The sequence below is a fragment of the Cygnus olor genome, chromosome Z, assembly GCF_009769625.2.
Source record: "Cygnus olor isolate bCygOlo1 chromosome Z, bCygOlo1.pri.v2, whole genome shotgun sequence".
In the NCBI taxonomy this organism is placed as follows: Eukaryota; Metazoa; Chordata; class Aves; order Anseriformes; family Anatidae; genus Cygnus; species Cygnus olor.
Window position 1 is genome coordinate 13,192,644 of NC_049198.1, and position 25,935 is coordinate 13,218,578.

Here is a 25,935-nt window from a genome sequence, read left to right on the forward strand (position 1 = left end):
TTTCAGTTTACCCTCTGTTCCAAATTAAGTTGGTGCCATATTAATTATATTCTAGGAAAGTACGTTGGGCAAAACCCTCTACATTGTGTCTGTTATTCTAAAATGCTTGCTTGTCATTACCCTCAACACCTTCCCCAAAAGGCTACTTTTCCAGTCACTTGAAATCAAGTACCCCATATAAAGCTAACAACATATCATGAAAACTTGCCTCTCTTGAAAAGCTTGGAGTCCAACAACATCCTCTTCTGGTTCTCCATTTTTATAGAAATGAAGGCCAAGACCTTGGGGATCTTTCTTCTCAGCAGCAGTAAGAGACAGTTCTACTACTCCCTCATAGAAACGCACTATAAATAAATAAAAATTAAAAACAAACAAACAAACCCCACAAATAACATCGTTCAATATTGTATTAAATTTACGACAAATTTTAAGTGACAACAAACACTACTCATTTTATCAAGCAAGAAAAAATAAACCCTACTCACTCTGGTCTGTATCTTATAAAGTTTTATGCCTATTCCTTTGGGATTATATCTAAGTTTGAAATTACATATTTGTACAACAAAGGCTGAAATCTTGATTGTTAAGACAGTTTTATCTACATTTAAATTATGTACTAGATTCTGCTACACAAGATAGGCTTCAGAACCATCTTTCAAAGAGCTCATATTGTATACTCACCCCGCAAAACACTATCATTTACCCTCTGCTTACATTCAGTCCAACAACTTTGCTAGAAACATTTTACTACATGCATGGAACAAATTGAAAGTGGAACAGAGGAAGTGGATAGGAATACTTTTATATAGAAGTGTTTATTTTTGTTTGCTGGTGAAATCTAGAAAGGCTTTAAACAAGAACAGGTTGATATGTTTGTTGTAAGAGTTATTAAGAAACTGTTTATGGTAAAACATCACTGTAAGATCAGTTAGAAGTCAGAAAACCAAACAAAACAAAAGAATGTCATGAAATGATATAACAAACTGCTTAGCAGAAAAAGATCAGTGATTGCCTCTTACCTTGCCTATATTGCGCACAAACATTAGCAAGGTCTACTTGATTGCTAATCTTTTGGTACTCTTTCAGTGACTCTCTTAGCATCTTCTCTTTTTCCAGTTTGTTTTGAGCCTGTCGAGATCGCTGAAGCAGTTCATTTGCCTACAGATAAACGGTGGGAAAATGAAAATTATTCACATCGAGTGAGTTAACAGGTTATGATGCCAAGCTTCACAGCTGAAACAATAGAAACATTGTCTCAAAAAAAAAACAAAAAAACAAAAAACCTCCTTTTGTCAGCTGATAATAGCCATAATGCCTCAACCCACATTCAAGACCTTGTACTTAGACATGTTGAACTTCATAAGGTTTGCAGGGGCTCATTTCTCAAGACTATCAAGGTCCCTCCGGATGGCACACTTTCCCTTCAGCATATTGACCACACCACTTAGCTTCGTGTTGTCAGCAAACATGCTGAGGGTGCACTTGATCCCATGGTGCATTTACATTCTAATACACTCTCTAATGCTGTGTTTTGGTGCTATAAAATCTGGAAGTGAACTTACCTTGGAACAGACAGCATCATCAGTGCTATAGAGAAGAGGACAGATATCTTGCAAATGGGCACTGATACCATCCACAGCAGCATTATCTCTGATATAACAGTTTATAAGAGAAGCAATGAGTGCTCCAGTCAACTCTCTGTCTCTAATTACCAAGTCTTTGAAAGCAGTAATCTTTAGATGTTCTTGAAGTTCCTGAAGACAGACAGAATTTCATTAGCTCAAAGATTTTACTGAAAGTAAAAATCATAGAATCATTCAGGTTGGAAAAGATCTCTAAGATCATCTAGTCCAACCTTTAGCCTAGTACTGACAAGTCCACCACTAAATCAAGCTACTAAGTTCTACATATACACATTTCCTGATGACCGCCAGGGATGGTGACTCAACCACTTCCTAGGCAGCCTATTCCAATGCCCCACAACTCTTTTAGTAAAGAAATTTCTCTTAATATCCAACCTTAATCTCCCCTGGCACCACTTGTGGCCATTTCCCCTCATCTTTTCACTTGGTGCTTGAGAGAAGAGCCTGAGCCCCACCTCACTACAACCTCCTTTAAGGTAATTGTAAAGTACAGTAAGGTCTCTCCTGAGCTTTCTTTTCTCAAAGCTAAAAAGCCCCAGCTCACTCAGCCACTCCTCATAAAATTTGTTCTTACGCTTTCTCTTCACCAGCTTTGTTGCCCTTCTTTGGGCACAATGTTTTGGACGCAAAATGTTACAGCAAAGTTATCTGCTTCCAGAAAATAAACACATGCAAAGCTCCAAGGACTAAAGTATAGACAGCACAGAAATACATCTTATTTAGCAAAATGGGAAGTATTAGAGAGGAAAGCACTATCAGTGAAAAGTACTAGATTCTCGAATGCCAAAGGACAGTGAGAACTCTATACATCTTCCTGTTACCTACACTGTGTGTCACTTCTCTGTGAGAAGGGAATAAGCAGTTTTTCCTGTACTTCACAGGGCACTGTCAGAATGCACATGCTATAAAATGAGTACATCATGGTTTTTAATAACGGGAACCATCTGAGTACGGTCATAGACGAAAACAACAACAGATGTAGAATGAGAAGGAAGTTTTAAAAAAGTTTGTAATGTTTTTTAGAAGTTTATAAAGTTTGTAATGCTTTATAAAAAACATCTTTCTGCTTTTTTTATATTAAGTTACATAGAAAGTTGTTCATCTTTCTAAAATTATTAGGAACATTTGCTCATATAGAGCTAGCTGCCAGTAGTGTCTATTGATGACCACTGGATTAAAATAAAAAACTATTACAAAAACTCTAAAACTATTATAGGGAGAGAAAAAGGTTTTACTTGTTAAACAATTAGTTAACTCCTTGTTCATCACAAGAGAAAAGCTGCCCGTGAGAAATCATGTTAACTCCCAAGATGACAATGTGAAAAGCTTCAACATTTGGGCATTTATAAAATTTAAAAATTGTTCTTTTTTAGTGATAAAGAATACAACTTTTAAAATAATAAATTCTTCTGTGAAGTGCTAGAACAGAATGCCGAATTTTCATATAATTAACAGATGCAAATCCAAGATTAGCAGAGGGTACAGAGTAGTAGCACCCATAGTTCTGCAAGTTTCCTTCCTTACAAACAAGGAGAGACTGAAAGAACTTGTTTAGCCTGGAGAAGAGAAGGCTTGGGATGGGAGGAGGGGGAATCTTAGTAATATTTGTAAATAATTGGTAGAAGGGTGTAAATAAGACAGAGCCAGATTTTTCTCAGTGGTACCCGGTAACAAGACAACATAAAATGGACAGAAGTTAAAACACAGGAAATAGCTCCTTGATATATTATTCTTCTTATTGTTATTATTATTGTTATTTTACTGTAAGGGTGTCTGAACACTGGAACAGGCTGTCAGGAGAGGTTGTGGAATTTCTGTCCTTGGAGATGTCTAGTCAAGACCTGACTAGACATGGGCAACGTGCTTTAGAGTTGACTCTACTTTGAGCAGCAGGAGGCAGACTAGATGATCTCCAGGTGATCCTTCCAATGTCAGCTGTTCTGTGATACATTCTAGACCTCTGCACTCTTAAGTGCAGGGTCTGAAGTCTCTACAACACTATTGTTTTCCACCATAAAAAACCCTCTAATAACAGTAAAGCAAACAGTTTCCTCTAGGCTAGGCAACATTAGTCTACTCCTTTCAGTACACATCTTGCAGAATGTGCTCAAAGTTTCAGCATACCAATTTTTAAAACACACTTAATAAAGTAAAATTAAATCTACTGTTAGTGACACATCCAGTTAGCTAAAATTGGGTGATGAGATCAATACTATTGGAAGTCTCTTAAAAATAAACACTTGCAACCTGAATAAAAATCTATATGCAGTTTAAAATTCATAATCTGCCCCACAATAAGTTAAAGTAATACCCCTTTGGGAGTATTTACATAGCAAAAAGAAATTCAGGCTTATTAAATATGTAAGAATTAAAGTCAGATAATTCAGATCATACCTTCTGAAGCTCACCCACAACAACATTAAATTGGTGCTCACACAGCAATTTCCATAAAGCTAGTGCCTGACAGGTTTTGCGAACGAGCTGCTGGATGCCTTGAAGTGAAGTTTTCTCAGTTAACTGTGCCTCAGCTGAAAAAGCAAGAGAATGTCAACAAATAACTATGTTTTACATGTTTTGAATTAGTATGTCAATTTTTGAGGTTTTACAAAAACAGTCTCCTAAATTTCCAATTTTTCTTCTCCTCCATTCTTGATTAATGCTTTTTAGCTTTTTGGAGGAAAGTGCCTTGTTAACATTTCCCCCAAACAAATACCATCTGTTAACATTTACTGCAAACTAGGAGGAGTCTTTTCTGAAAAGTATGGCTTCATGTGACTGCAATGGATTTTCATAATCAGTATCAAGTTTTACCTTGATTATTCATAAATATTTATTATATATGTATTATAATGAATATAAAATAAATAAAAACAAAACCATACATATTCTATTCTTGTTGATTACCTGCATTTGCTTTTAAAAAGAACTATTATAATTACATCTTTGGTTAACACCATACACTGTCTTTAAAGCTCAGGTCTGAATGAAATGACTACACTGAAAATTAGCAAGATGTATTATATTCACTGAAAGAATATAATGGGCATACTTACATGGGTTGAACATAATTGCAACAATTTATGTCTTTACTTTTCATTGAATTATAGAATGGTTTGGTTTGGAAGGGACCTTTAAGAAGAACTCCTAGCTCCAACCCCCCTGCCATGGGCAGGGACACCTCCCACCAGACCAGGCTGCCCAGAGCCCCATCAGCCTGGCCTTGAACACTTCCAAGGACGAGGCATCCACAGCTTCTGTGGGCAGCCTATGCCTGTGCTTCACTTCCTTCAAAGGAAAGAATTTCTTCCTAATGTCTAATCTAAATCTGCCCTCTTTTAGTTTAAAGCCATTCTCCCTTGCCCTATCACCCCACTCCCTGACAAAGAGTCCTTCCCCAGCTTTCCTGTAGGCCCCCTTTAGGTACTGGAAGGCTGCAATGAGGTCCCTCCAGAGCCTTCTCTTCTCCAGGCTGAACAACCCCAACTCCTTCAGCCTGTCTTCACAGGAAGGGTTCTACAGCCCTTCAACATCCAGATGCACAATTCCCTTATGCTTCTAATTTAAAAGTAATTGCATACCATGATATTTCCTCTGGAGTTCTTGTTGCACTTGCTGAGAGCTTCCACCATCAGGCCTCATGAAACCCAGGAGCCTCTGTTGGAGATTAGCTGGTGTGCTGAAACTGCAATTCCAAAATAGAGAGATGGTAATTTGATGACAAATACTGAATATTTTAAAGATGAAATCCAACACATTGTTTTTAGCATCTGAATAGTTGAAGCTGAAGACCATATAGACTTCAACTCAACCTGTGCATGGATTAATTTTCAAGAGCTGGACATTAAATACAACTAGCATAACACACAGAATAATACCTTGGGTTTCCAAGAGCTCCTACTGTAGCAAACTGAGAATTTCTATCCAGAAATTCTTGTAAACCTTTGAGTTCTTGTAGTACACATTCCAGCACATGGGATGGAACACTGCTTTCTACCTGCAAGAGACAGCAATTTTCATTACAGAAGGCTTAGACATTCCAAAACATTTCTCCAGAAGTCTACAATTTTAAGCTTAATCCACTAAAAACCCAAATGCAAAGAGGGTGCAACAAATAAGCTGCACAATAGTAATGCTATCACTATAACACCATATCAGTTATACCACACTTCTTAGGGAGGGGGTGGAAAGTGTGAAAAGGAAGTAGTCCTCCTAAGACATACAATATTAGACACTACTTTCTTTGACTCTGACAGACAAATCAGCTGTGTTTTACCATTTCCAACTCTGAATCACAATGACTGAGCATCACTAAGACAAACTGTAACTGCCAGGGTGTTCCTGAGTCTCCCAGTTGCCTTGTAACTGGAGGAGGAAGGTTTATGTAGCAGTTACTTTTGCATTGCTGAAATTACTCAGTTCAGGATTATATTAACATTCAAAGTCAGAAAACATTTTGTTGTTTTGACCATGAACAAAAAGTGAAATGCAAAGGTATTAGTGAGGAAGATGCTGGAAAACTGTCTTATGTACTTATATAACTGCAATGTTTATTCTAATACACCAAATCATTTAATTTTTAGGCTTTGTCTGGATGGGGTATGCAGAAATAAAGGAAGTGAAATCACTAAACACAGAAGAAACTGGCCATTGACAACTGATAACAGATAACATTCAAAATAGTAACTTAAAAAGATTTTAACTTACAACTAATTCATAGTTAAGCACTTAAATATAATAAAAAACACATTACAATGAGAATTATTTTTTTCCTGATAAGTTTTTAATTGGGAATACGTGTATAAAGGGCTTCAGAGATATTCTGAAAGAAACTTTTAAAAATACAACAAACTTTTACATACTGCAACAACTTCTCGATTGCCACTTTTGAAAACTCGCTCCACCACTATACTGCCATCCCAAATATTTCTGCAATATAAACCAGAATTGTGTTAAAAGCCACAAGTATCACAAGTTTGCACATTTTCTACATGGAATTTCTTAAAGAAATAGGAATGTTTTTGATTCAAGGTCTAACAAAGATCTGGATGAAAATTAAACATTCAAAAAAATAAAAAAAATCAGCAACCCACGATGGCGTTGTATGTTTCTGCATAGCACATGTACAGACAATTAAAAAAATTCAAACTTTAAATCTTAAATCTAATGAGGGTTGATGCTCTCAAAAAATTTATAGATGGGTCAATGTTATTCTCTGGAAATATAATGTAGGCAAACAAGTGCCAAAAAACAAATACCAAATGTCATAACAAATCTTTCCCACCCAGCAAAGGGGGAAAACCAACATAAGAAGAGCTCTGTTCTTGGTTGGAGAGTTTAGAAACACATGACCCAACATCCACATAACAGAATCTTCTTTAGTCTGGCTTTGTCATTCTGATTTTTACACTGTTTTTAAAGCTTCCCAACAGAAAAGACTTCAAGCTAGGATTTTGATCCTGCAAGTCCTGCATTTCTGCAGGACTCATAGGACTAAAAAATAAAACAGAAGTTCTCAGAGTTGTGCATATTGCAAGGTCAACGTCTAAGCAACTTTCCTGTCCTCACCATTCACTGAATGTAGAACTATTAATAGAGCTGTAAAGAGAATCTGCTATATCAACAGGTGCTTAGAAATCTCAAAATAAATGTACTTTATTAGTCTTATCTTTACATGCTATTACGAGAGAATCCATCACCTACAAGTGTTACAGGACAGAAAAATTATGAAATGAGTTGTGTGACAGTTTTACATGAACACCTCACCCTATAATCCGAGCAAAGTATATGCAGATGCCATTGTGTCTTCCAGAAAATACTATCTCCGGACCCATCATACCGCTAATAGATGTACCAGGGTGAGACATGGAATTCCCGGAAGGAAACATGGGGGTTGACATACCAGGAGACTGTAAAGCTAGGATAAAGGTAGGCAAATATTACTCCATTTATTTTGGATGAAAATAAAGAAGAAGCCTACTTGAAAAAAATCCTCCATTCCTCCAGCAGAGAAAGAGTAGTTACCTTGCCCATGTGTTGTCAAAAAGCTAGGATTAGGATATGGAGTATCAACAGTCAGCTGGGAAACTAAAAAGGAAAAGAAGAAAAAGTTTTTTTTTTTTTTTTTTTTTTAATACAATCCACAGAAACCCTATGCAAAAGCAGCAAAGTTGTCAAACCATGTACTTTAAAGTTAGAAAACACAGCCTTTACAGATTCAAACAGCTTTTAATTACAGGTAAATAAAAAATTGCATTAATTTCTGTTGGACACAACACTCTAAGTTAACCAAACAGATATGATTCTTTCAACAACAGTTATTAAGCATTTTTGCTTTCGGCATTCATGTATTATTTGTTTCACACCATCAGTTCTCTGCACTGATTATCCACATGCATTTTCTTGTTCCTCGTCTTCTGACTGCTCCTGTTCCTGATACAGGCACCTACTCTCAAAGCATTCGCTTTGAGTCATTTAGATCATTTCAAAGAATACCAGTTTTAACTTTGAAACACTAAACTGGAAGAAGCTATTATTACTTTTACTTATGTGTTGCTGCTGGACATACACTACAGCAACACTGCTTGGGACACTCAGTTTGACATGTCCTGAGTCTGTTTTTCCCCAAGTGAACATGGGCTCATATTCAGCTGAGGATTTTCAACTCTTCTGCAAATTAATACTTGACTTAAAACTACGAAGTATGATGAGCACATGTGGTCGCCTACAAAAATGTCCATGTGCCAGCAGCATGTAAGATGGTACAGCATGGAAAGGGCAACAAAACTCTCACCCTGAAAAACTGGTTTGTACCAAAGAATCAGTCCTTCTTGCCTTATTCATTACAGTTCTCTCAACTTTGCAACATACTACAGTGCAAAAGATAAAGTCTTTCACTGAGCAATCCAAGTTCTGAAAGCACATTCTCCTGTGTGCCAAAGCAAAGCATAATCTTGCAAGAAAAGTAGCATGCAAATGTCTGACTAGACTTTCAACAGGGAGAACACATGGGGCCTGGACTTGTAACACTAACATTATCTTAATGCAGTTTCACATGCAAAGTTTCAAGGTGTTTTCAAAATATTCTGTCAGCACTGTTCTGACCCACCGCATGGGTTATCCACAATATCAGAATCTAAATTTCACATGACAGTTCTCTACCCTGTGAACAAATAGAGTGAGCAGTGGCAGAAGAATGGTGCCGTCTTCCACATGGACCTGTCACTGAAGCAAAATAAAAAAACACTTTGACACTACATTTCGAAAGGGTATATATGAGTGCCAATTATTAAAAAAAAACAAACAAACAAAACCAAACAAACATTTAGACTTGGGAAAAATACATTTACTTCCCATAAGAGTAAATTTCAGTGATTACAGAGCTTTCTAGCATTTCCCCCACACCCTTCTTTCGCTCTCATTCTGCTCCTAGCACCTGTCCTCTCTGTACCTGCTGTCTTCTTTAAGTCCTATTTAATTTTACATTCTTATGCCTTGCCTCTCCTCCTGCCCACACTGCAATTATTCCACACTATCAAAGCTTGGAAAGTGATGTAATTGATGTGCTATAGATAGCCACTGTTCTTAGCATGTCAATCACAGTTAAGAATTCTGAAAGAGAATCAACTAAAACTTTATCTAAAACATTTTAGTGTGCACATTTCTCCAATATGTTCGAATTTGGATGTAGGTCAGAATCAGTACTAAAATTGATTTTTTTTGCATTCCAGGCAATCAAGTTTTTTCCCAAATCTGGTATGTAAAATTCAGTGCCATGAGTCAGATAAGCTTAAAGGATCTTGGAAATTAACTAAGTAATCACTGATAAAATTAATAAATAAATTCACTAGTTTCATCAGAGTTCCAAATATATCATTAATTGCTTCTAAAAAAACACAACTCCTATGATCTGGAATTCAATGAGTTAACATGTCAGCAGGCAGCTTCCTTAAGCAATTGTAGAAGACTGGACAAAATCTAAGTGGATACAGATAATATGGAAGGGACTCCAATACATATGATGTTCAAGGAAGACTAGGTACTATTCTTATTTTTATGTGGCACTGATGACCTGAGCAGAAACCAAGTGCTGAAGCTTGAGCTTTTACAGGGAAGAAAATCACACAAATGACTAATTTGTTATGACACTGTAAGGTACTCTGATACAGCCACATAATAAGCAAGTAATCTTGAACACAGGAACTTGTAAGAAGACAAAATGCAACATATTTAAAGGAAAAAACAAAACTTGTCCAAAACCATGAAATGGTTGCTACTCACCAGCAGAAATGGGAGAACCTAAAATAGGTCCAACGTTGCTTGGAGGAGGCAGAGCTGATGGAAATCTCATTTGTGCCTCTCCACCATACCTAAAGTTTATATGCAAAGAAAAAGATTCCTCATACTTCATACATACTCCATTTGGTTTTCGTATCTTGGAAAATTAACTGCAATTTTGGGATTCTTTTTAAATGAAGAACAAAATATCAGCACAACTTTTCAGAAATATCTGTGACTGAAAGAAATACAGCTACACAAGTCATACATATCATTAGAACTCACAAAGAACAAAAATACCTAGCTGCTAGTGGGAGAACATTTACCACAAGACAATCAGCTCTATAACCTCCAATCTTCAACTAGACTGATAAAACAGTTCAAGAAGTTACAGGAAATAACCTAGACATAAGAATTCATAAGTTTACTACATAGTAAGTGCCAGGATGCATAAGAAACACTATATTACAAATAATTTACCTTATGTTCTATTTCAAAGTTACAAACTACTTTCTCTTTCTCAGTACAGTATAATCATGCTACCACCTATTTGATCTGCTAAGATTGTCTATTGATTCTGCAGCCATCAAGTAAATTACCTTTCAGGTTATCTGGTAAAATGAACATTAGTTCTCATGTTGTATTTAATCTTAAGCATGTTGTCTTTTATCTCCAATTCAAATGACGGCTTGGGGATTCTAAATTTGTCTGTTCTTTTTCCAACTGAATTGGTGTGATTAACTTTATTACTTCTCTCTACACACTCTGCTTCAACGAACCAGGATACTCTGAAGTATAGGTAAGTGAACTTCAAGCAGATTAAACTACATTTTGAATAACTTCTGCACATGAAATACATGACATGAAAGCATCCAGGAGGGGAACTATCCAGAAGTGCCAACGACAGAAAGCTTCCTTTGCTGGCAAGACCTAAATAGTGCAAAAGTGTATTCCACCAAGTTTAACAGTCTATGCTCATTTTAAAACAATGCTTACTCAGTGTGCAGGTTAAAGAGACTATATGATTCTTTAGTGGCTGTAGTGATCCCGAGCATACTGTTCAGAACAACATACACCCCAGTTGAAACTTACCTGAAGAATGCTCGCGTAGCCCAGGCAGATACTTCTCTATCACATGCAGCATTAGAACAGGCCAAGATAAGGCAAGTGGCACAGGCCTGATCCTCCTAGAGCATATTATGCTGTCAGTGTGGCAGCTTATATCAAGTTGATAAGAAATATGAAGATGTTCTACTGATCAATAACTAAACAGGAAATACTATTTGCATCATTTTTATCTAGAAGGCAAGGAAATCAGCTCTTTCCCATTATAGAAAGGAAGTGAATTAAATTGAGACATCTCACTGTAGCAGGATAAATTTCTGTTATACACAGCTTTTGCAAGCTCAGTATGGTTACTGGTAGGAAACAATCTCCATGTCTATCACCTAATTATGCGTAAGAGTTATGAAATTTCTACAGACACATAAATTAAGATTGTTTGAAGAAAAAGATCTATACAAGTAATAACGGATGGCATATCCTAATGGACTGTTAAAATATCACTTAGTATGTCTTACATCAAAGCACAAGACAATAGATTACAGTGAACATTCACTACAGGTACTACCAATACTAGTCAAATTAAATTCATAATTCACTATAGCTTCCTTCCTGCTTGTTTGCTATTTATCCTAAGCAAAAAGTAGACCAATCCTAGACAGTTGTACTGGCCTTCAAAATGTAAAAACCTCTAATAGTGGTACGGATTCAATTTTTTTTTTTTTTTTTTTTTTTTTTTACAGAAAACTATCTCCCCTGGTCTTAGCTCGACTCCTTTCTTAAACTGAGAACTGTGTTATACTCCTGCATACAAGAATTTCAGGAAAAGTGATCTACACTTCAATTTTTAGATATCATAAAACAAGGAATTATATCTCAGTATACAATCTTGTTTTATGCAGACAATACAGAAGGAAAAGCTAATACTTGAAACAATAAATGAAAAGTTAACTAGAATTTCGTAGTAACAACAAAAAAGACACGTGATACAGAATGCAATTAGATTTCCAGTAATGCCAGTTAAGTATTATAAATCTTGTATTTCTTAACAAGTCAAAAATTCTTACCTGATGCAACTTGAAAAATCTTTCAATCTCTTCCCCATCTCCACCTATATTGCTAACAAGAAGATGCCGCAGCTGGTCAACAGGTCTGAGTTTATGAAACATAAAGCTCCCCTAAAAATTACCCGGAATAATACAAAGTTAGAATAAAGTCACTTTACTGGTCATACCAACACCTTTCCCAACAATCTTTAACTTTACTACTCTCCAAGTTTTTCCTCAATTACACTATTGGATCAAAGTGTAACAAACGGTAGCTAAAGGCTAGTTCCCATTCAAATGCTGAAAATTCTCTAGCAAGAAGGCAAAAAAAAAATACAAAAAAAAAAAATACTGCAATGGCTATATACCCTCCAAAAACAGAGTTAGTTTTGCTCTTCTTAACCTAGTATGAAGCATACAACACAAACATAAAGTCTTTCATTCTCTTTATATGCTTGCTCTATGTATCTCATAAATCTTCAGAATTGCCTGGAAAAAAATTAGGACCAAAAGCGTGGTAAGACTATTTTGCCTGCATCCACACTAATGGGAGAGGGTCTGACTAGCTACCATTAAATAAATGCAAGTTGAGTCTAAAGGTTGCAAAACATTAATGATTTATTAAACATCTTTTAAAATTCCTTATTTGTTAAGAAAGTAAGTACCCTAAAATATTACGAAATGTAATAAGAAACTGGAAGCTTTATTTTTAAAAAACAAACAAGAACAATTAAAAAAAACTTTTCTGGACTTCTATAACAACGAAAAATTCTTTGCTCAAATTTCAGTTGCTAACCATATTTACTCAAACCATACTTTCTGGTCAGCCCATTTCTGTTTCAATTTTATACAACCATGAATTTGAACAAGGTTAAAAGAATGTTTCACCTGATCTGTATCTACCAGGGTTCTGTCTCCTCAGGCCAACAGAAGTGATTAATGCACTGTACAAGAGAAGCTGTCTCAATAGCTTTGAGTCAATTTATAATATGTACTGACAGTTTCAGCAATATTCCTCTTTTCCTTTTATGTTCAGAATAAAATCATAAAAATTCAATCAAAAAATCAATAAACTATGAATAAACATTTACAGATTTGCATCAGTCTTTCACCTTTATACTTATTCTTTTGACTTCCTATATTAAGAGGAGCAATACTCACCTGGGCTGAAAGCAGAACAAACTTCTTAGGTGGCAGCATGTGTTGCTGCACAACAACGGGGGAATCAGTTATTGGAACAATATCTTTATTGAGAGGTGTCACAATCTTCTGAACTTTAAATTCATCAATAGCAGAAAGAGCCCAGGAATGCCCATCAACACGGGTGGTCATCTGAACAACAGATAAACAACATCCAAAGTTTGGTAACAGACACGGATTTTGTACATTGTGGAGATATTTTACTATTTACAATTTAAAATTACACAGGCAAGAAACTATTATTGACACAAGAAATCTCAGAGGAAATGAGCAAGTTCTTGCATCATCTAGCAGACTATCAGCAAATTTGCAGCTATATATTGCTTCTTTTGTGGGATAGGGAAAGTGTTTTTTTAAGGGCAAAACAACTCGTACAGTGCTTTTAGTGAAGCCACCATATAAACAGAGACAATCTGCTAAACATATCAGAATCAAATACCAAAGTTATTATGAATTTTATTTATTTTTTAAGGAAACCAAACATACTGCTACTGATCATAAGGGTTTGGGAGATTTTCACGTTGGTAGATTTTCACAATGGTAGAGATTCTACCATTGCCACATACTCTTCCTGGACATGTTAAAAAGCGGCAAAAGAGCCTAGTCTTGCTTCAGTGCTGAAATACATGCAATGTTCTCTCTGATGTGATGCATAAGGCAACTAAACCAAGCCCCTCTCACAAATTACTGTAACAACTAGGGAAAAAAAAAGGAAAAAAAGGAGTGAAATAATGAAGAGATTGATCAGAAATTGATCGTGCCTGAAAATTAATCAATATGTGACATATCTGTTTAAGTAAAGAATTCCAGTATCCAATTCCAGTATCTCTACCATCTGTATTTTAGACAAACTTCCTTGCCGAATTTTATACTTGTCAATGAATACCACTTTGCACTGGGGATCGTGCCTTGTACATAATTGTATGTAGCATGCAGCATGCCACAGACAACAATATGACACAAGTAAGACTTTTTCCAATGTTAATTCTAAGTCGTCTTAGAGGTCAAAGCAATTGGTTTTCATACATAGCCTGCATGAAGCTATACAGTATGGATGAACTGGAAATTCCTACTAAGATACCAGTTTCCATTTACTGTCCAACATGCCTGCTAAACTTTTTTTTTTTTTAATTTAAAGCTTATTGATTAGTAGCTTTGTAAGTGTTTCTAAACTTCTCATGTAAGTTTTTCATCAACCTACTAATTTCTTGCAGATAGTATTATTCCAGTATCTGTTCTACAGAAGAAAAAAAATCTAAAATCCATCAAAATTACATGAAAGTTTACTTTAGTACCTGTGTTTCCATCATTGGCTTTTGAAAAGGGAAAGAGTCATGATTGATACACCACAGGATGTCATTATCCTCATTTTCCGAGGCTGCCATCAGCAGGACCCCTAGCAAGAACATGGATATTAAGGTTGTGTTAGGTGCGACTAATCACGTATCACACCTACCAATACATACCAAAATATACCACTCTATTTCATTAATTCCTTATTTACCAAAAATCAATCTTTAAGTCCAAACCACAAAATTTGAACAGCAGATATCTCTTGGTTTTCTGTATCATACGGTTATTAGTAGGCCACTATCAACAACAGCATTTTAACTTTAACTCTGAAAGATACAAACAGAAATGAGCCTAAAGTACATAGAAAACGCCTCATAAAAATGAGATGTTTAAAGAGAACCTATATTGAAAACCATCTGGAAACTACTTCAAACATAAAATCAATATACTTGACTGAAAGGGTCAGCAACACTGCTGTGTGTCCTCCCATTCCTTCAAATTACCTGATATAAAATAGTGTGATAGTAGCTGTCACACACAAAAAATAATAAAAAAAATCACCCTACTGTTCTTCTGAGCTGTGTTCCACTGCTTACCTTTGCTATAAAGAGCTCTGTGAACCTTTGAGGGCTTCTCCACATTAGAAGATGCTGAAAATCCAGGTGGCAAACGGACATGAACCAATGTTAACATAGAGGGACGAGCTGTTGGGTGCTTAAACTGTGAAGTACTAAAATACAGTCGGACACCTAAACGTAAGGGAAAAGAAAGTCAATTACATGCAATCTTACATAACTATGACTAAAGCGTTGTTGCTACTGCTAATAGACAGCAAGCTAGTTTCAGACTCATAAGAAATTCTTCACAGACACTACTACACTTCTTGCTAAGATACAAGAAGATAAAGGTTATTAATCTAGCTCTGTCACTACTTTCCTGAATATTTCTGTCACACCACTTTCTGCTGGTTTTCTTATAAACTATGGATAATAATTTGTGTGACCAGATTATACTTGCATCAAATGTCAAAACAATTTGGTTATGTAAAACAACAACATACCAGAATGAAATAAATGTTTCCAAAATTTGTGTTATGTTGTTGTAGTTTAACCTGGCAGGCAGCTAAGCATCACACAACCATTTGCTCACTTTCCCCCTCCCAGCAGGATGGGGAAGACAATCAGGAAAAAAATTAATAAAAAAGGTAAAACTTATGGATTGAGATAAAGACAGTTTAATAGGATACAAAATGAAGAGAAAATGATAATTGTGATGATAAAGGAATACAGAAAACACATGACGCATAATGCAATTGCTCACCACCCACTGCCAAAACCTGGGCAGTGGGTCCCCCGCCCCAGCCAAACCCCTCCCCCCACAGCTTTATTGTTCACCATGACGCTATATGGTATGGAATATCCCTTTGGCCAGTTGGGACCAGCTGTCCTGGTTCTGTCCCTTCTCAGCTTCTTATGCTCCCCCAGCCTCTTCACTGGCAGGGCAGTAAGTGAAGCTGAAGAGTCCATGACTTGGTGTAAGCACTGCTCAGCTACACCTAAAACTGTCATTATCAGTGTTATTCTCATCCAAAATACAAAACACAGCACCATACCAGCCACTAGGAAGAAAATTAACTAACCCAGCTGAAACCAGAACATACGTAAAAAGGAAAATGTCTGTTAATTTTGTTAAGCTGTGCAGATGTCATTTATCTGTTAAAAAGGGGGGTAAATCACATTTCTTTCTTACCTGCATGTGTGATTGCCAGCAGCTGACAGTCTATGGATTCAGAATTTTCAATCACTGCTATTTGAACAATAGGTTTAAATACAGAACGATCTATTGTTCTAGAAAACAAAACAAAAAATACTTGTACTCTCAATGCAAAGAAACAAGCAAAACCACTTCCTTCAGAAAATATATCACGACATTATTGACCTTAAATAAAATCTTTTTACTTTATACCTATCATACATTTACCTGGCAATGCTCCCAGCAGCAGAAACTATAGCATTTTGTGAAAGAGAAGTAATCCTGGTCATTCCTTGACCATCTTGACCCAAATCGTAAACCTGCAATTTAATAATACAGCTTAGAGATTTAAAACTGCATTACTTCATACAGCCTCATCTATCATGCAGCAACTCAAACACTACTTTCACACCATCATCATGTTTCTATATGGCTGAAGGGAAGATCAAAAGGCTACTGTTTCCTCAGAAGAAGTTATTTTAGGTCTTGCGTAAACACTTTGTGAAAGAAAGATGAAGTGTAATAATATCCTGATACAACTACAGAGAGTTTCTAGGTACCCAGGAAGACATAAAATATCTGTATACACATTAGTAACATTGCAAAAAGTCATTAAGAATAAGCAACATACTTGCAGTACTCCTTTTTCTGAACGGGTGTATAAGATATTTCGTGAGTTGTCAATGGCAATTTGAACTACAGGATCTTGGGAGGGGGAAAAGAAAAAGGATAAGTAGCAAATTAACAATGGAATCAGTGAAAACAAGTTTAAGTCAGAATATCACTAAAATAAATAACTGCAAGTCAACAAAAACTGCAAGAGCCCCAGAGAACTCTTAGGGGAAATGATATAAAAGAGCAAACAATTTCATACAACTATTAGTAAACTAAAAGAAAATTGAGCAAAAAAGTGTAATTATTTCAAGTTTACATTAAATTATTGGGTAAGTCTTTAGCATCGGTACTTACCATCCTCTGAGAATGTGAACTGTAGCAACGAAGGAATAAGGAAAGACAGCGTGCTCTTTGAATGATTAATTTTCCTACATCGCTGGCTAAACCATCCGGCCTCAGCCTACAATTTAAAACAGACGCATTGTTGAAAAAAGGCAAAACAAAAACCAAGCCAAACTATTAGTTAAAACAAAAATAAAATCATTAACAGTACAATTATGAAAACAAGTAAAAATCTAAATGCCTGTGTGTAACCCATAATTACCTGGTAAGCTACTTCATACAAGCAGCCATCCTTTCCAGCCAAAAAGATACGTCCATTATCAGTGGATGTTATTGCCAAAATGTAAGTATTGTCAGTAGGGAGTGAATAGAGAGGGTCCGGTAGCAGCTGCATTCCTCCAGACATACTGTCATTGAGTGACCCAGTACCTTAAATTAACAAATAAATAAAACTTTTCAGTTTTTAAGCTCTAGAAATGTTACAGATTTATAAACATTATTGGCTTGTGATTAGAAGCATTTCAGAAAACACGAAAAATTACAGGAGATTTTATAGGTACTAAAAAAGATCTGTAAAAGCTATTCTTGTAAGTGAACTGCAGAGTAATCAATCTTCTGTTTTTTAAAGAAATAAAGCAAATACACTCTATAGATCTCAAAGTACAGAAGTACAATATTTTTGTAATATTTTTTGTACATTTGTCACATTTTCTGTGAGTTGTGTTCTTCTCTAAATCCCAATAATTCTGAAACTAATTTCTGCATTTCTCTTTCACAGCATGATAATATAAAAAGAGAACAAAATGAGAGGATTGTAATCCTCTCTCTTTTTTTTCTTAAACAATTCTATATTGTTTCCTCTTACTATATATGGAATGAAAAACTTGGTATCAGGTTCTTGTTTTCTGGGATTAGAATATAAATGCCAATCAGGTTAACAAACTGCTTTCATCATCTGTTATCTAGATTCATATCCATCTCTTCCTTCCCTCTTGAACATGTGGTTTAATTAACAGGAATATCTGTTTTGAAAAGTTCTTTTCATGTTAAACAAGTGAATAATATTACTCAACCCTTCTATGGGAGTCCTGGATACAGCAGGTGCACACCCTAAGAAAAGGGAACTATTTTACCACGTTTCTAACATGATTTAAAAATCAGCAAGCACATGTTCTTGTTTTTCTTTCTTTCCTTCTTTTTAATAGCTATTAATGAAATAGCCATTGTGTATTTATATAGTTGTTAATTCACAACTGAGAATACTACCCTAATATGTTCTTTAATTTACCTAAATGGAAGAGAAAAAGAGAACTACCTGCTTGTATATTAGAGCAACTGAGCCCTAAAATCACAATATCCACAGGAGTTGCCAGAACAAGTAAGTGTCGTACATGAGGCTGGAATATACCTAAAGTGCAAAAGAAAATTAGATTTTAGTTTGCAGTCAACTCTCAGACTCACAATGACTGTATCCACTGTATTCATGAGGTTGATATAGCGAATGGTTAGAGGAAACAGTCATATTTAAGACCTAAGAACCTGTGAAACTCTAGAATTACAAAACAGTATCAGTCAGCAGTTCAGTTTCCAGTTCATGAAATAGAAGAATTTAAAAATGACATTTTATTCTTTTCTTTTTCTTCTATTTCTTTTACATTCAATCTTACTACCATTGCAACTTTGACTTTGATGTTATCTAAGCAGTAGCTATCAAAAGAACTGCATGTGCTAGAAATCAGGATCTCAAGGAAGTTGTCACTCAAATGGGACAACTTATAAGCAGTACAAATGTTAGAGTATGATGTATGAGCTTGCAAAAAACGCAAGCTCAGAGTAAATGATTGTTAAGCTAAACACTATCTTTAGCTTGTAATTTAATTTTGTGAGGTTTCTAAAAAACAAGCCAAACCATTTATCTTGCATATATAGATGTAAAACACAGATATTAAAAAAACATATACAGAAAATTCATTAGCAGTCTAGTCATGGTCACTCCTTACCTCCCTTTGGTTTTACGAGACCCACAGCAAGGATAGTTTCACTGAGGCCATCAAAATAAGCTAGATCTCCCCTGTCAAAGAACAAGGAAAAAACCTGCATAAGATTTGTTACATACTATCACATACTCACAAAATAAAACAAAGTCAGATAGTGTATATTTAAAAATTATTAACAGTTACTGTAATATTGTGAATATGTACTAGAACATGCTGAAGCCATCTACACCTTTTGATATGGGTGAAAACAGGTCCAGCTGAATGGTATGACAGAGCCATAGCTGAGTTTCAAACCTGAAACCAAACTGTAGTATTTTATATTTTTGGATTTTGTTAGTTCATGCATTCTACTCTGAATTACACAAAGCATCACCTACAACACCAATTAACACCTAAAGGGAGGAACATACATGAAAAAACATCTAATGCAAAAATAAAAAAATTCTACCTTCTCCATAGTACCTTACCTTTAATGCTATTATGTGTGGCATTATCTGGTGAATATATCTAATTAATGTATTTTAAACTTTATGACACAATGTAAATGTATGGAGAGGAGCACTCTTAACTTTAATCTTAAGAAATCCAACAAATTATATAAAACAATTCCTACGAAAATTCTTACAAAAATATAATTCTTAAAAAAGAAGGATTAGACAAATAAGGAAACAAACCTGGAAATTATAAACTGCCATTTGAAAAGATGTTGAAATTATTTTCAGTTTTATGCATCCTTTAGACAGGAAAGCTTCAATCACAATACTTTAAAAATAGAGTATATAGCCAAGGTACCAAGGTCATATTATTTATCATTGTGGAAATGACTGGCTGCCGTACATGTACCACTGTACTTACCAAATCTACTTAGGTTAGTTAGGCAATTAGTGTATAACTACTCCTTTGGGGCATAATGAAAACCCTAGCCATAATACAGCAACAACTTCAGGACATCAGCTATGTCAAACCCTAAGCAAATACAATTTCTCTTCTTTCATCTCTAGATAATTTGGGAGCACTATTACTAACTCTTAAAACTCCGTAAACACTTATTAGTTAAAAGCTTTAGTAAAACCTAAAATGAATCAAGATAACTTCATCTGAATAGCACTCCTCTGTGCTACAAGTAAACAATTTCTGACTACTATAATTACTTAATTCCAATATAATACCATCAGGAATGCGTTTGTACATACCCATCTTCATAGTTCCACATAAAAATGTCACTGTCAATGGTTAGCCACGCTCTGCTGATTTCTGGAAATACTCCCATCATACAATTGCATTGCATATCTGAAGCATTGCTGATGTAAGGACTAAATGCATTTTGACCAACAAAGGCAAAATCTCCTTTCAACGTTTTAAAAAAATTATTGCTTTACATACAGAAGCACACAAACTATATAGCATAAACATTTGAAGTTCCTCATACAGGAACCAATTCCACCAGCACCTCTATACAAACTGACCTTATTGGACCCTTAAAAAGGGAACATAAACAATACCAAGGTTCATTTCTAGGAGTCTGACAGAACTAGTGGAGAAAAATGATTATGAGAGAGCAGAAGTTTGTTTCTATTATTATTACGTACACAACCTAACACATTATTTTTCATTAGGATACGTCCAAACTGCTCCACTAGCTCTGGGGGAAGTGGGACTCTGCGGACTGAGCTGATCTCTGGAAGATTAGGTATTGACAGCAGACCTGGACCTTGCAAAGGATAATCCATATCTGTCATACCAGAAACAGTAGGGCTACCTGCAATTAAGAACAGCACACACACACACAAAAATTAGACTTCCTATAAAGAATTAGATGCTTAAGGAAAAAAATAAATCTATTTTTCTATCTTTTCATGATTTTTTCTCTACTCTGTGAAAACAGATTTGCAAACAAACTCTTAGAATAAGTCATCTCACCCCCAGCCTACTCTTTACCCCATTTTCTCCATGGTACTCTGTAGCCTTTTTTCCATTGTACGGCCAGGCATTAAATACGTAAGGTGAAGAAGCCAGGAGCACGCTTACTTAGAAAACCTGATTTGCATTCCCAGTATCAATCTAAAATTCCCATGTTCCCACTTTACTTTATGGGATGCCACTGCAGAATGACACAGGGAGCTACAGTTTGGCCACGGTTGGGATGGTACCGTAACAGAAAACACACGCTGTTATCCGAAGGCATGTGCTGGCAGCACACCGACCAGGCCGCCCGGAGCTCCAACACTCCTCTTCACAGCCCCCCGGCCGGACAGCTGGCACCACAGCTCGGGCTGCTCGCAGCCCCAGGGAGGACAAAAGGCGTGTTTGGGTAGCACTACCCCAACTACACGTGGCGCAGCGCTCCCGAGAAATGGAAGCATTTCGGGGCAGGATTTCGCAGCTTTCCGTGCTGCCCGCGGCTCTGAGGGCGGCGCTGGGCGCCTTGTGACCCCGCAGCGTGGAGCGGGAAACCGGCGTGGCCGAGGGGCCAGCCCCGGGCCCGCTCCCCCCGGCCACCGAACCGCTCCCCTGACACCCCCCCGCGGCCCCTCGGGCCCCGCCGGCCGCTCACCGGGCGCCGGCACGGCCAGCAGCTCGGACAGGTCCGGGTAGCAGCGGTCGTCCTGGATCTGCCGGTCGATGATGCGGCCCGCGGCCTCCAGCGCCTCGTGCACGGCGGGCGCGGCGGGGCTCATGGCAGCGGGCATGGCGGGGCCGGGCCGCGCCGCGCCGGGCCGGGACCGGGACCAGTACCGGGACCAGTACGGGACCAGTACCGAGAGCTGCCCGCCCGCCTCTCCGCGCCAAATCCCGGCGGTCCCCGCGCTGCTGACGCCGTTCCGCCGGGCGGGGACAGCGGGGGCGTAGCGGCAGGAGGAGGTGGCCCGGCCTCGCGGCTTCCTCCCCGCGCTGTTGTGGTTCCGGGCCGGCCGCGGCATGGAGCCGCCGGAGGGCGGTGAGCACCGGGACGAGACCGGGCAGCGCCGGCCCCGCGCCCCTCTGCTGACCCCTTTTATCTTCCCCCCTCTTTCTCTTTGCAGACGCCGAGATGCTGGCTGGGGCCGACCCGGAGCTGGCGGCCACCATGGGCTTCTCCGGTTTCGGTAAGTCCCGGGGGGCTTCTGGGGACGGCTGGGGGTCCCGCGGCGGTGTCCCTGGGGTGGGCTGGGAGCTACGAGGGGATGGCGACCCTGGGGTGCTCCCCCCCCCCAAGCCCTGGGATCCCCCGGCCCTGGGATCCCCCCCTGCAGCTCCCGCACTGCCTGTCACCAGGGCGAGCCTTAGTCAGTCTCCTTTTTAATCGCTTTTCGATTTTTTTTTTTTTTAGGGAAGAAAGCTCGCACTTTTGATCTCGAAGCCATGTTTGAGCAGACAAGAAGGACTGCCGTGGAAAGGAGCAGGAAGGTCTTGGGTAAGGAATGTGGGTGCTGTCAGTTAGTGCTTCTTAAAATGTGTTTTGTTTTTTTGTGTGTTGGGGTGATGGGTGAGGTGTCTCCCACTGGCTATTTAGAAAGCCAATAAATGTGGTTTTGCTGAAGAAAGATAGTCCTAAATCACTCGAGGGTGGATAAGTAGGTAAGTTACTAATTTACATACATTACAGCATGCAAGAGGCCTGCCTGCACAAGGTTCCTGTTGTGTGGCATGGGACTTGGACACAGCAAAAAGCTGGATTCACATAAAAAACTTTTTTATTTGAAATTTTGGAAGTTCCATTCCAAAATTCAAAGGGAACTGGACACAGAGAGCTTTAATCCAGAGAGCATGGAATAAAAAATGAAATATGTCCTATGACATACATCAGGTTATATAGCAGCCTACAAGTTTTTCTGTCTTCTGTTGTGCTGGGAGCGGGTGGGTTTTCAAGGCAGTGGCTTGAGAGTAAATAATGATGGAAATTGCGTGTTTTGCTGTCTGTATCCAAGCAAAAACCATTCCAAAGATGGTCCTTAGGGAGACACTTGTGTTTGTGGTGTTTTTTTAACCTTGCTGGGCAGCTGAGCTCCACCACATCTCTCTCATTCCCTCCCTTAGAAGAAGAGAGGAAAATGAAAGAATGCTGGAAAGAAAAAAAAAAAAAAAAACAAACCTCACAGGTTGAGATAAGGATAATTTAATTAAAGGGAAAAGGAAGATGGAAAAAAAAGAAAAAAAAGCAAAGGCTGCACAGAAGCCCAGAGAGAGAAAAGAAATTGTTCTCTACTTCCCATCAATGAGCGATGTTTGGCCATGCCCCAGGAAGCACAGCCTCAATACGCGTAGTGTTTGTGTGGGAGGGCAGACGTTTTTATAATGAGAGTCCCTCCTCTCCTTCCCCTTTCCCACCTTTTATTGCTGAGCGTGACATCATATGGTATGGAATATCCCTTTGGTCCGTTTAGGTTAGCTGCCCTGGCGACGTCCCCTCTGCATCTCTTGCCCACCCCAAGCCTGCTGGCTCTGGGGGGCTTGGAGGGAGTCCTGATGCTGTGCCAGCATTGCTCAACAGCAGACACTGGTGTGATACCAGTGCTGTTCTAGCTACACGTGCAGAGTACAGAACTGTATGGGCTGCTGCAGGGAAAGTTAACTCCATCCCTGTCAGACCTGGCACAACCCAGTGTAGTGTTTTAGAACTCCCTTTGCCAACACAAATGCCTATGTTTTCTCCTTCCACTTGGACAGCATGTCCAAAAAAAAATTTTTTTTTTTTTTTTTTTACTGATACCATTGTGGTTGAGCAATTGATAGCATTGTGGTGAGCTTTTGTCCTAACTTAGGCTTAATTTGCTCTCTGAACTGTTGCAGTTTGTGAAAACTGTAAACTTGAAGCCTCTTATTAAGGGAACACAATTCTCTATGAAAGAGTAAGATCAATGCAATGTTGTTTGGTTTTATTTTTTTGATTCTATGCAGAATCATGTGAATAGACCACCTTGGAGGCTTGTTGACTTTATGGATGTTAAAACACCATGAAATTCAAATATATGAGATTTCCAAAACTTGATTTGGACCCTTTTTTGAACTGACTAAATTTAAGCATAATAAGATTTTTTCTGTGTTGAAAAAATTTTCAGATTCAATATTCTTTCATGTCAAGCTATCATCTCTTCTTGGAGATCACCTATTTTCACCGTGTTTTAGATTAGGAGGAAAATTCAATAAGCCCAGTGTTTTTGAATTAAGACATCTTGAAGTGCATGTGGAAGGCTTGCCTCCTTCCTACCATCCAGACAAGTTTCTAGGGTCTTGCACATAAAGGAAACACAGCGTATTATTCATGAAAAAATTAGTCATTTTACCAAAAATGACAAAGCTTTGTATGTAATTCATCTCTCTCTCTCTTTTTTTTTTTTTGTAATGTGAGCATTTTCAAATTTCTTAAAATACACTGTTAACTGTAGTAATAATTATAGGAATATGTAATAATTATAGGAGTTATTAAGACCCGGGGAGCTACAGGCCAGTCAGTCTCACCTCTGTGCCTGGCAAGATCGTGGATCAGATCCTCCTGGAAACTGCTAAGGTGCATGGAAAATGAGAAGGTGACTGGTGACAGCCAACATGGCTTTGCTAAGGGTAGATTGTGCCTGACAAACCTGGTGGCCCTATATGATGGGGTTACAGCATTGGTGGATAGAAGAAGAAGAACTGACATCATCTGCCTGGACTTGTGCAAAGCATTTGACCCTGTACCACACGATATCATTGTCTCTAAATTGGAGAGACATGGATTTGATGGATGGACCATTTGGTGCGTAAGGAACTGGCTGGATGGTCGCACTCAAAGAGTTGTGGTCAACAGCTCAGCGTCCATGTGGAGATCAGGAACGAGTGGTGTTCCACAGGAGTCAATACTGGAACTGGCATTGTTTAATGTCTTTGTTGGTGACATGGACATTGGGATTGAGTGCATCCTCAGCAAGTTGCCAATGACACCAAGCTGTGTAGTGCAGTGAACACGCTGGAGGGAAGGGATGCCATCCAGAGGGACCTGGGCAGGCTTGAGACATGGGCCCATGTGAACCATGTCCTGCACCTGAGCTGGGGCAATCCCAAGCACAAAGACAGGCTGGCCAGAGAATGGATTGAAAGCAGCTCTGAGGAGAAGGACCTGGGGGTGTTGATTGATGAGAAGCTTAACATGAGCCAGCAATGTGTGCATGCAGCCCAGAAAGCCAACCGTGTCCTAGGCTGCATCAAAAGTAGCGTGGCCAGCAGGTCGAGGGAGATGATTCTTTCCATCCACTCTGCTCTTGTGAGACCCCACCTGGAGTCCTGAACCTAGCTATGGGACCTCCAACATAAGCTCATGGACCTGTTGAGTGAGCCCAGAAGAGGGCCACAAAGAAGATCAAAGGGCTGGAGCACCTTTTTTGTGAAGACAGGCTGAGGGAGTTGGGGTTGTTCATCCTGGAGAAGAGAAGGCTCCTGGGAGACCTCATTGCAGCCTTTCCATTCTTAAAGGGGGCCTACAGGAAAGCAGGAGAGGGACTCTTTGTCAGGGAGTGGAGTGATAGGACAAGGAGTAATGGCTTTAAACTACAAGAGAGTAGATATAGATTAGATATTAGGAAAAAAATGTTTCCTCTGGGGGTGGTGAGGCACTGGAATGGGTTGCCCACAGAAGCAGTGGATGCCCCATTGCTGGAGGATTTCAAGGCCAGGTTGGATGGGGCCCTGGGCAACCTGATCTAGCAGGTGACATCCCTTCCCCTGGCTGGGGGGTGGTGGAATTAAATGATATTT

General features: G+C 38.3%; 1 protein-coding gene across 1 annotated transcript in view; it reads right to left on the reverse strand.

Moving 5' to 3' along the window:
* NUP155 (nucleoporin 155) overlaps positions 1-25,935 on the reverse strand; it is a 39,545-nt gene that overhangs the window by 8,076 nt on the left and 5,534 nt on the right. The window contains exons 3-29 of the mRNA XM_040540402.1: positions 22,536-22,618; positions 22,248-22,311; positions 21,779-22,162; positions 20,846-20,983; positions 20,418-20,514; positions 19,228-19,298; positions 18,543-18,635; positions 17,490-17,656; positions 17,240-17,345; positions 16,902-16,975; positions 16,499-16,590; positions 16,268-16,365; positions 15,115-15,267; positions 14,521-14,621; positions 13,187-13,357; positions 12,047-12,157; positions 11,010-11,104; positions 9,921-10,009; positions 7,665-7,727; positions 7,407-7,557; positions 6,503-6,569; positions 5,519-5,637; positions 5,222-5,325; positions 4,038-4,171; positions 1,563-1,754; positions 1,020-1,158; positions 209-344 (exon numbers count right to left, since the gene is read on the reverse strand). Coding sequence (XP_040396336.1) covers positions 209-344; positions 1,020-1,158; positions 1,563-1,754; positions 4,038-4,171; positions 5,222-5,325; positions 5,519-5,637; positions 6,503-6,569; positions 7,407-7,557; positions 7,665-7,727; positions 9,921-10,009; positions 11,010-11,104; positions 12,047-12,157; positions 13,187-13,357; positions 14,521-14,621; positions 15,115-15,267; positions 16,268-16,365; positions 16,499-16,590; positions 16,902-16,975; positions 17,240-17,345; positions 17,490-17,656; positions 18,543-18,635; positions 19,228-19,298; positions 20,418-20,514; positions 20,846-20,983; positions 21,779-22,162; positions 22,248-22,311; positions 22,536-22,568 — 3,242 coding nt within the window. The 5' untranslated portion in view covers positions 22,569-22,618. The remainder of the gene's footprint in view (positions 1-208; positions 345-1,019; positions 1,159-1,562; positions 1,755-4,037; positions 4,172-5,221; positions 5,326-5,518; positions 5,638-6,502; positions 6,570-7,406; positions 7,558-7,664; positions 7,728-9,920; positions 10,010-11,009; positions 11,105-12,046; positions 12,158-13,186; positions 13,358-14,520; positions 14,622-15,114; positions 15,268-16,267; positions 16,366-16,498; positions 16,591-16,901; positions 16,976-17,239; positions 17,346-17,489; positions 17,657-18,542; positions 18,636-19,227; positions 19,299-20,417; positions 20,515-20,845; positions 20,984-21,778; positions 22,163-22,247; positions 22,312-22,535; positions 22,619-25,935) is intronic.